Source organism: Chroicocephalus ridibundus, chromosome 25 (genome assembly GCF_963924245.1).
Source record: "Chroicocephalus ridibundus chromosome 25, bChrRid1.1, whole genome shotgun sequence".
NCBI classification, from domain to species: Eukaryota; Metazoa; Chordata; class Aves; order Charadriiformes; family Laridae; genus Chroicocephalus; species Chroicocephalus ridibundus.
This window is the reverse complement of record NC_086308.1, coordinates 428,977-439,758: the sequence shown is the minus strand read 5'-3', so window position 1 is coordinate 439,758 and position 10,782 is coordinate 428,977. Positions and strand designations below refer to the sequence as shown.

Here is a 10,782-nt window from a genome sequence, read left to right as displayed (position 1 = left end):
CCTATTTCTGAAGACATTTTCTTCTCTGTCAGGTGCTTAAAAATATCGTGAAGGACGTTCAGAGAGGTGAAACATGGAGAGTGTGTGCCTCTCACTGCATTCCTACTCCCTAGACGTGCTCTGTGCTCTGTGAGAGGTGAGAAATGCCATCTTGTAGAGGGCAATGCCGCTCACGCCTGCAGAACCCTTTCGGACTGCACAGGGGAGATGCTCCACAGAGGTGCTTCTGTCACACCGTGTCATCAAAGGGACAGGCCATGAAGAGAGGGGAGGGTGAGGTAGCACACAGGTGTTCCTGGAGACACACACGGCACTGTCAGGGCGATGGCAGGGCTGTTCAGAGACACGAGTCCTTCCCTGGCACGGGCAGAGGCCCTGCAGCAGACTCCATGGCCTCCTGTTGCCACTCCCAGAGGCCGGCAGCACCTCAGCCCCGCGCTGTGTCTCCCTGCTCGGCACCTCTCTGAGATGCCCCACGGCGTGAGGAATGGACACAGGGACCTGGGCTCAAGGAAGCCCATCCCAGTGCTGCATTCAGGGGGTTTCCCAGGGGACGTTCCTCTCCAATGAAGGGACACTGCCTGTCCCACAGCACTTTCGGGCATTTCTAAGAACAGCTGCTGGTGTTTGTGCTCTCTCGGGTTCATGTCCCCACATGCACACGGTGTGCATGCCGAAATCTCCTCTGAACCATGCAAACAGGGACTTCTGACCTCGTTATTCGGTGTCTCTCCACAGGCAGACAAACATCCTCTCTGGGTTTGCGTAGGCGTCCAGTTCTGCAAATGGTGGTTTCAGGTGTCTGTTCTGTGACGATTGCCCTGGGACAGCTTCCCCGGGGTGTCCAGCAAACAAAGGCACAGACCAGACCCCGCTCTGCTGGTCCTTCAGTTCTGTCCCTGGAGGTGTGGCTGTGCAAGGACACTGTTGTGTGTGCCCTCACCCTGCACACGCACACTCTTTACCTCTTTACTGGTCATCCCTCACCAGGGCACCTTTGAAGGAACGCTCTTGACAGCAACTGTGGAAGAAGACCTGATCCTTCCTGCACTGCCCTGAGCAGATCCCCTTTCATGGCTGAAACTCTGTTATGCAGACGAGCTTTTTCTCAGAGGTGCCCATTGCTTCTCCTTGCCTGTGATCACAGAGCTGCTACACAGCAGCACCATGACCAAGCTGCCAGAGCACTCAGGCCTTAGATCAACACAGGGGCTCAGAAGGCGAGTGTGGAAGTGAAAATAGAGCAGCCCCGGAAAGAACAAGTGCTGGTGCTCTGCAAGTACTGGGATTCTTTCCCCTCCTCCTCGGCGCTCAGGCTCTACCCCTGCAGCTCCAGAAAAGGCCGGAGAAGAAGGATTTTGGGCATGACTCTGTGAGTCTCCGAAATTTGGATAGATAGGTAGTAAAAAAAAAAATCTCAAATAATGACATTTATTTGAGGACAAAAGTATATAATTTAAAAAAAAAAAAAGGCAAGAAAAGCCAAAACCCTCAACCAAACCTAACACACGGTTACCTAACCCCTAACCAAACCTACAGAAGACGGGCTTGGCGTATAATGAATTACATTATGAGTGATTTGCAGGAGACAGTTTATGGCTGCAGAAAATAACCTGGTCATTAATTTCCAGAGGGCATCCTTGAGCTCCTGGTTCCTCATGCTGTAGATGAGGGGGTTCACGGCTGGAGGCACCACGGAGTACAGCACAGCCACCACCACATCCAGGGATGGGGAGGAGATGGAGGGGGGCTTCAGGTAGGCAAACACGGCAGTGCTGACAAACAGGGAGACCACGGCCAGGTGAGGGAGGCACGTGGAAAAGGCTTTGTGCCGTCCCTGCTCAGAGGGGATCCTCAGCACGGCCCTGAAGATCTGCACATAGGACAGCACGATGAACACAAAACAACCAAAGCCTAAACAGACACTAACCACAACAAGTCCAACTTCCCTGAGGTAGGAGTGTGAGCAGGAGAGCTTGAGGATCTGGGGGATTTCACAGAAGAACTGGTCCAGGGCATTGCCCTGGCAGAGGGGCAGGGAAAATGTATTGGCCGTGTGCAGGAGAGCATGGAGAAACCCACTGCCCCAGGCAGCTGCTGCCATGTGGACACAAGCTCTGCTGCCCAGGAGGGTCCCGTAGTGCAGGGGTTTGCAGATGGCCACGTAGCGGTCATAGGACATGATGGTGAGAAGACAATACTCTGCTGCAGCACAGAAAAAGAAAAAAAACACCTGTGTAACACATCCTGTGTAGGAAATGGCCCTGGTACCCAAGAGGGAATTGGCCATGGATTTGGGAAGAGTAGTAGAGATGGAGCCCAGGTCAAGGAGGGAGAGGTTGAGAAGGAAGAAGTACATGGGGGTGTGGAGGCGGTGGTCACAGGCGATGGCGGTGATGATGAGGCCGTTGGCCAGGAGGGCAGCCAGGTAGATGCCCAGGAAGAGCCCGAAGTGCAAGAGCTGCAGCTCCCGTGTGTCTGCGAACGCCAGGAGGAGGAACTGGGTGATGGAGCTGCTGTTGGACATCTGCTGTTTCTTAGCATGGGGGCCTTGTCCAAAGGAGGAAGAAAACAGAAAAAAAATTAGGACAGACGCCTTATAGCAAAGACAGTCTCCTTTTCTGTGTGTTTTTGATTTTCTACCATCACGTCTGGTAACTGTTTTTTTTAGGGGAAGAAATCCTCATTTTTATGACTGAAAGTGTGGAAAATGTGGAGTCTTAAGACAGGACAGGACACAAGGCTCTGTTCTCTGTGGTTTAGTGCAAAGCCAGGAGAGCTGCAGTGTCCATCAGTCTTTTTTCCATCCGCCCTGCGCTTCTGCTTGTGCTGCCTTGAAGATGACTTCACACACAAATTCCTCTTAAAAAACAAACCCAAACAAATAACTGAACTCATATGGGAACAGCGGAGCACTGTTTGAACGGACAAATATACAAATTCTTCTCTTTCCCAAACCAGAGTTAGAGCTGTGATGGAGAGAGCAGGACACAACCCCTCACAGAGACAATCAAAGGACTCTGCGAGGACAGTGCCCGACCCCCAGGGAAAGGCTCAGCCCTCCCTAGGATCCCACAGGAGAGCTCTGCCTTTCTGGGGGCAGCTGGCAAGCCCAGCAGGACAGGCAAAGCAGAGAGTCTGGGGTCCCGGAGACGAGGTGTTCTGAGAGGAGAGTCAGCTCATTGCCCAGCAGAGAATGCCCAGAAGACGTCTCCAGTGAAGGACCAACCGAGAGATGCCTGAACGCCCCCTCCCCAGTGCGTGTTGGCAGTTTCCCCCAGCCCTTGCCCATGTCTCTGCTGCCTGGAGCTGCCCCTGCCAGGAGCTGCTGCTCTGTGCCCACGTCTCCTCCCTGTCCCTGCTCCCACAGCCCATCCCACCCGCTGGGGGCTCAGCTCTGCCCTGCAGACCCCTCCTGGCAGCAGGGCACTGCCCAGGGCCATCTCCCTCTTTGTGGCTCCTCAGGAGGAGAGGAGAGAAAGCCTGATGCTGGAAGCAAAGGTGCTGCTGGTGCTGTGTGTAGGGAGAGGAGGGGCTGAAGGCACTTTGTGAGCTTTCTGGCAGATCTGCTGATCCCTCAGTGGACCAGTGACAGCTCCTTTCCCTCAGGAGACAGCTGAGAGCACAGACCCTGCAATGTCTTCATCTTCCAGGCAGCCCCTGCCTTGTCTTTCCTCTGTAAATGCTGCCTCTGCCAGTGCTCTGGGGGAGATCTGCAGCTGTGGGCAGCCCTGACCCACACAGCACACACTCGAAAAAGAGCCAAAGGACCCTGCCCTGAGGGGAGTCTCTCCTTTTCCCCACAGCTTCTCCCCACAGACGCTCGGGGGGGAACTCCTTGGGCAGGCTGAGAGCTGACCCTGGCAAGCAGCAGAGTCCCTGCCCCGGCACACAGAGCCCTGGGCTGCAGGGACCCTGCTCTCAAGGACAGCCCTGGGCACCCCTGCCTGCACACCCACCTGTCTTCAAAACCCTGCCACAGTCCCTCGCAGAAGGCAGCCCTCCTTCCTTGTCGCTGCCATGGTGCAGCAGGGCATCCCTGCTCGGAAGCACGGCCTCCTTCTCCACACCAGAGAAGCCAGGAGAGAACGAGCTCAGAACTCTCCTCCCACTCCCAGCTGCCTTTATCCTCTCTGTGCCTGGCTCCTCTCGGGTGCCTGCAGGCAGTGCCCTCAGCCCTGCTGCGCTTGGCAGAGGAGCTGCTCCTGGGCAGAGCTGTCTCTCTGCAGCGCTGCCCGCTTGCCATCAGCTCCCTCCATGCCAGGAGCCCAGCCCAGCTCAGCAGCAGAGGACCAGCCCAAGGCAGCCCTTTCTCTGCCCCCTCGGGGCTCCCTCCAGCTGTCCCTGGGGCTCCAGGGGAACCTGCTGGGAAACAGGATGAAGTCACCACTGATGTTCCCTCCCTCAGCTGGGCAGAGACACTTCTTTCCAGCACTGTCATTTCTCAATCAGAGAGATGGAGGTCTAAGAAAACTTTGTTGTTTTATTAACTGACAGGACACCCAGACAATATTAGGGAGGAATCTCCTTTACCTGTTCTGAGGGAAGAGATTCAGCTCAGACAATGAGTTTGGAGTCTTTGGGGTTTAAAGGTAGTTACCTCCATCACACAAATACCCCAAATCACCAGGAGGTGGGATTCCTCTTGCCTCCATTCAGATATGCCCAAAAGGAAGCTGGTTTTTTTGTGGTAATTTTGCTGTGAGCCCAAATGTGCCACAGCTGAGGTGCTGCAGCCCAGCCATGCCCCTGATGCCTTCAGCCTGGGGCACAGAGAGGAGGAGCTGGAGCTGTGTGTGCAACCTCTTCCTTCCACTTGGAGGGAAGAACAGCTGAGGGGTGTTGGGACAGCTCACACACCTGGGCTGCTGTGATGGGTGGTTTCAGGATGATCAGGAGGCCAGAAGAATCAGGAGGGATGTGTCCTCTGTGTGAAGGAGGTGCTGAGATGTGTGGAGCTTTTCTCTGGGATGAACATGTTGGGTGAGCCCTGGTGGGAGAGTGTCGGAGGAGGGACTAATAAGGGTGACATTGTGGAGGGAGACAAAGAACCTACTGAAGTCCCCTTGTAGACTTTAATTGTCCTGGCTTTCAGTGGAGGGGGACCACAGCAGCATGCAAACAGTCCTGGATGTTTCTGGAAGGTCTTGGTCAAGGCCCAGCTGCCAGGGTGGTCTACAATGCTGATGCCCATCTGAATTTTGCACTCTCAAAGAAGGAAGAGCTGGACATGGATGTGAAAACCAGTGTCAACCTTGGCTGTCGTGACCATGAAACAGTGGGGTCTCACCTGGGAAACAGTGGAGACTCCCCATAGGGAAGCTCCATAGGAAAAGGAAGCATATGAGAGGCTGAGGAAGGATTACAAGAAAGGAGGAATTGAGAAATAAGGGAAATTTTAGAAAAGCCAGAGCTCCCCTGGACTTCAAGGGCACAAGGATATGGAGTTACAGAACAGTTAATGAAGTTGAGGAACAGTTAAGGAAGTAAATGAAAATTATTGACCACCACAGAAGTGCGTCACCAGTGTTGAGTAGAGAGGAAGGATCGCTTCCCGCGACCTGCTGGCACTGCTCTTCCTAACGCACCCAGGAGGCTGTCGGCCTGCTTTGCTGCAAGGGCACACTGCTGGCTCTCGGTCAGCTGCTTGTCTATCAGAACACAAAGGTCCTTCTATGCCAAAGTGTTGAGAAGCTCTCAGTCACTCAGCCCCCAACCTGTACTGGTGCAGGGGACTATCTCTCCCTGGGTCCAGGGCTTGCTTTTCCCTTTGCTGAACTTTGTGAGGACCTTCTCTGCCCAGTTTTGGGCATGCCAATGATTTTCACAGTCTCCCTGAATCAAAGGATGTGACATGGACATTTTCAACTAGTGGAAATGTTGTTTTTTCATATGAAAACCAGTGCCAGCCTTGGCTGTTGTGACCATGAAATACTGGGGTCTCACCTCCCAAGGAGGAGGAGAATAGAAGAATGCAGATGACAGACCTCAGAGGAGCAGACTTTGGCCTAGTCTTCTGACTTTTTTGGGCGGAGCCCATGTGAGCAGCAGAGAAGGGCAGCAGAGGGTCTGCAGTACAGTGGTCTGCAAGGACAGTGTCTTTCAAGTGCGAGAGTGTGGTCATACCCATTGTCAGGACAACAAGCAGAATGTCAGAAGAAGAGCTGGGGGAAAGAAGACACACATGGGGAAGCTCCATAGAAAAAAAGAAGCATGAAGAGGTGGATGCAAGGATGAAAACAAAGGAGGAATTGAGGAATATGGTTGGTTTTAGAAAAGCCAAAGCTCCCGTAGAGTTGACACTCTAGAGTTGCAAGGGATTGCAACACAACTAGAGTTGCAAGGGATTTGAAGGGCACAACAATGAGCAGTTACTCCTTCAGGAACACCTAAAGAGGAAACAAAGATAATGTGTGGTCATGGCTGAATTTGCAGAGAGTAGGTGTAGGTAGGTACGAGGTACTCTTGGCCTGCGTCTTCACCAGCAAGGTCTCCCGGTTCCACGTGCCTAAGAGGCAGAACCCCATGCGAAATCCAGCAGTGGATGCAGATCAAGTCAGGGGCTACATGGGTAAGGTCAACCTTTGGTCGTCCATTGGACCAGACAGGATGAATCCAAGGATGTTGAGAGACCAGGCTGATGTCAGAGCAGGGCTGCTCTGATCCAGTTTGGATCATTTTGCGTGGCTGGGCAGCAGCTCTGTGGAAATGGCCCTGTGGCTCCTTGAGTTTTATCAGGCCAAACAAGAGCCAGCAGCAAAGGCCGCCAACAGCATCTGAGGCTGTATGAGCAGGAGCACAGCCAGGAGAAGTGATTGTCCTGCTCTGCTCAGCACCTTTTACACCACACCCTGCCCAGTGACAGTGAGACAGGGGCAAACAGGAGCCAGCTCACTGGAGGGCCACTAAGGTGGTAGCCCTTCCATTGTCCTTCAAGTGTTTGTGTGATTTCCCTAACAACAGCAGCATATACCACAACAAAAAAAAACATTAAAGCAACAACATCATTGATCGGCCTAAATATAAATACCTGCCCTGGAGCAGTCTACATCTGTGGTAGCCCCTCTGGGCAATGACAATGGAATCAAAGAATCAGCATCGCAGAACAGTAGGGGTTGGAAGGTTTGAAGAGGTAAGGTCTGTTCAGAGGATGTTTAGACTTCTGTGACACTGACTGTGAAAACATTCATGAGAGGCCTTTACCCTATTTACAGCCACTAACCTGAAGCCCTACCACCACCTCTAAGTGAAGGTAGTAGGGTAGCAAACACCGAGGGAAATGGGCAAGACAAATTGGAGCAGGGCTGAGTAGAGAGGAAGGATCACCTCCACCGACCTGCTGGCAGTGCTCTTCCTAGTGCAGCCCAGAAAGCCATTGGCCACCTTGCTGCAGAGGTGCAAAGCCTGGAGAAGAGAAGGCTTTGGGGAGACCTAATATCAGCCTTCCCACATCTTCTTGGCTAGCATCAAGAAAATGCAGACGGGCTCTTCAGTATTGTGTGTGATGGGAGGATGAGGGCCAATGGCATCAGCTGACACAAATGAGCAAAACATCCTCCCTGCCAAGACAGGCAAACACTGGAGGAGAGTTCCCAGAGAGCTTGTGTCATCTCCATCCTTGGATCTTTTCAAGCCCAAAATGAAGGAAGCCCTGAGTAACCTGGCTTCAGAGATGGTGGAGCTTTTCTTGGTAGTGGGAAGAGAAGGAAACCTCAACAAAGTGCAGCTTGGAAGGTTCCGACTGCATGTGAGGAAGAAGAAATCTCACTCAAATGGTTGCACTGTGGTGCAAGAGGTCACCAAGAGCGAGTGTGTATTAGCCCATGGATTTGCGTTTCAAGGAACAGCCGTGAGAGTGGAGAGACATCAGAAAAGATACGGAAATGCCGGGGTGAGAGCGATGTGGGAAAGCACAATGGGTGCCTGCAGCCTACAAGGAAAGAGGCACAGGCATGGGACAGTGATGGTCACTCTGCAGTAGAGGTGGCCTAGGGCTCTGGCCAGGCTAAAAAACCCAACAGCACCAAGGTCTTTGTCCCCTTGGCTATGGCAGTTGCCTCTGCCACCAAGGCCCACCAGAAGAAACTTTATTTTGAGGCTCTGGACTTGGTTTCTGCTTCATGGTTGCATGGGGAAGGAGGGAGGTGTTGCACAGTCTCCCTACCCTTGGCCTTGCTCACCCTCACACACCACTGCCCCCAGGAAGAGCCCTGAGCCACACCTGAGGGGCAGGATCTGCCTTCCCAGGGCCTGAGGGTCAGGTTTGGCCCTTCTGCTTCATCAAACAAAGCAACAGCTTTACAGCCACCTGCACTGTGCCTTTGCCTTCCTGCAATCACAGCCTCCAGCTATCTCCTCTAACGAGTCCCTGGGGAGACTTTGTCAGTAGTGGCCCTCAGTGGGGCCCATTAATGCTTCCAGGTACTTTGAGTTTTGCCTCTGACTTCTTGAGCAGTGTTTTCAATCTTCTCTCAGTATCTGAGGTTCGTGGACTCAGAGCTAAATACACCATGGGGCTCATTGAAGTACAGAAAGCCCTAAAGACCTATTTCTCTTCCTTCAATTTCCTTCAAGTCTTCAAGACTTCTACAGCTAATTGGAGTTCTTTCATAGTGTAGTTAAGAAGGAAGATTTCAATCAGAACCTAATAAATTATTTTTTTTTTTAGTTGAAAGGGTTTCTTTTAATTTACATTTCAGTCTATTGAAAAGGTGATAGAAGTCTTCTGCAACTGATATTGATCCAGAGGGTCTCCTCAGGAGGTCTGGATGGCTAGGAAAAGCAGTCCCTTGAGGTCTGACACTGTGTGGACATCCTTGCTCCTCACCCCCACCCCAACCCCACCATCTCTGTCATTGCCCAGTTGGGATTTACATCATTTTCCTTCCATCAGACTTCGCCGCCGATCTCTGCAGCTGGATGTTACAGCTCCATTGCACCAGCTCCCTCTGGCTCTCCTTAGAGACCTGGCTGCGCCCAGGCACAGGAGGGTTTCTCCTCTTTGCAAGCAAAGAAAAGTAAAGCCTGATCATGTCGGATCGTGTTTGATAAACAATAAAACACCCTCTGCGGCCATATGCTAAGTACATGCTGCCTCTAATGAGGTTGCTTTTCTGCAAGGGGTAGAATCACAGAATCATAGAATTATAGAATTGCTGAGGTTGGAAGGGACCTTTAAGATCATCGAGTCCAACCTTTAACCGACCCTGACAAAAGCCACTTCTAAACCATGTCCCTAAGTGCCCCATCTACCCTTTTTTTAAACACCTCCAGGGATGGTGAATCCACCACCTCCCTGGGCAGCCTATTCCAAAGTTTAATAACCCTTTCAGTGAAAAAGTGTTTCCTAATATCCAATCTAAACCTCCCCTGACGTAACTTGAACCCGTTTCCTCTCGTCCTATCACTTGTCACCAGGGAGAAGAGGTCAGCCCCCATCTCTCTACAACCTCCTTTCAGGGAGTTGTAGAGGGTGAGAAGGTCTCCCCTCAGCCTCCTCTTCTCCAGGCTAAACAACCCCAGCTCCCTCAGTCGTTCTTCATAAGGTTTGTCCTCCAGACCCCTCACCAGCTTTGTAGCCCTTCTCTGGACACGCTCAAACACCTCAATGTCCCTCTTGTAGCGAGGGGCCCAAAACTGAACGCAGTACTCGAGGTGGGGCCTCACCAGTGCCGAGTACAGGGGGATGATCGCTTCCCTAGTCCAGCTCACCACACTGTTCCTGATACAGGCTAGGATGCTGTTGGCCTTCTTGGCCACCTGGGCACACTGCTGGCTCATATTCAGCCGGCTGTCCACCAACACCCCCAGGTCCTTTTCTGCCGGGCTGCTTTCGAGCCACTCTGCCCCAATCCTGTAGCGCTGCATGGGGTTGTTGTGACCCAAGTGCAGGACCCGGCACTTGGCCTTGTTGAACCTCATACCATTGGTCTCAGCCCATCGGTCCAGCCTGTCCACATCCCTCTGCAGAGCCAACCTTCCCTCAAGCAGATCAACACGCCCGCCCAGTTTAGTGTCATCTGCGAATTTACTGAGGGTGCATTCGATCCCTTCATCCAGATCATTGATAAAGATATTAAAGAGAACGGGCCCCAGCACCGAACCCTGGGGGACACCACTTGTGACTGGGCACCAACTGGATTTAACTCCATTTACCACCACTCTCTGGGCACGGCCATCCAGCCAGTTTTTTACCCAGCGAAGAGTACACCTGTCCAGGCCATGAGCAGCCAGTTTCTCCAGGAGAATGCTCTGGGAAACAGTGTCAAAAGCTTTGCAAAAATCCCAGTAGACAACATCCACAGCTTTTCCCTCATCCACTAAGTGGGTCACCTTATCATAGAAGGATATTAGGTTTGATAGGCATGACCTGCCCTTCACAAACCCATGCTGACTGGGCCTGATCACCCTGTTCTCCTGCACATGCCATGTAATGGCACTGAGGAGGATCTGTTCCATGACCTTCCCAGGCACCGAGGTCAGACTGACTGGCCTGTAGTTCCCCGGATCCTCCTTCCGGCCCTTCTTGTGGATGGGTGTCACATTTGCCAACCTCCAGTCAGCTGGGACCTCCCCGGTTGTCCAGGACTGCTCATAAATGATGCAAAGTGGCCTGGCGAGCACTTCTGCCAGCTCTTTCAATACCCTTGGGTGGATCCCATCCGGCCCCATAGATTTGTGCACCTCCAGGTGCTGAAGCAGGTCCCTCACCGTTTCCCTTTGGATTACAGGGGCTTCATTCTGCTCCCCATCCCTGTCTTCTAGCTCAGGGCTCTGGGTACT

The 10,782-nt window shown here is 52.6% G+C and overlaps 1 protein-coding gene across 1 annotated transcript; it reads right to left on the bottom strand.

Moving 5' to 3' along the window:
* Positions 1-1,088: 1,088 nt before the first annotated feature.
* On the bottom strand, positions 1,089-2,527 carry LOC134527006 (olfactory receptor 14J1-like). The gene is made up of 2 exons (XM_063359352.1): positions 1,614-2,527; positions 1,089-1,194 (listed from the first exon to the last, which is right to left on the bottom strand). Exons 1-2 carry the CDS (start codon positions 2,525-2,527, stop codon positions 1,089-1,091), a joined length of 1,020 nt encoding a protein of 339 aa, XP_063215422.1.
* Between the last annotated feature and the right edge of the window lie 8,255 nt (positions 2,528-10,782).

What these genes read in the sequence shown, in the direction of transcription:
- LOC134527006 (XM_063359352.1), bottom strand. Translation starts at nt 2,527, where the DNA reads ATGTCCAACAGCAGCTCCATCACCCAGTTCCTCCTCCTGGCGTTCGCA. An exon ending in CTCTGGAAATTAATGACCAG is followed by an intron (nt 1,195 to 1,613) that starts GTTATTTTCTGC and finishes TGTTGATCTAAG; the next exon opens with GCCTGAGTGCTCTGGCAGCT.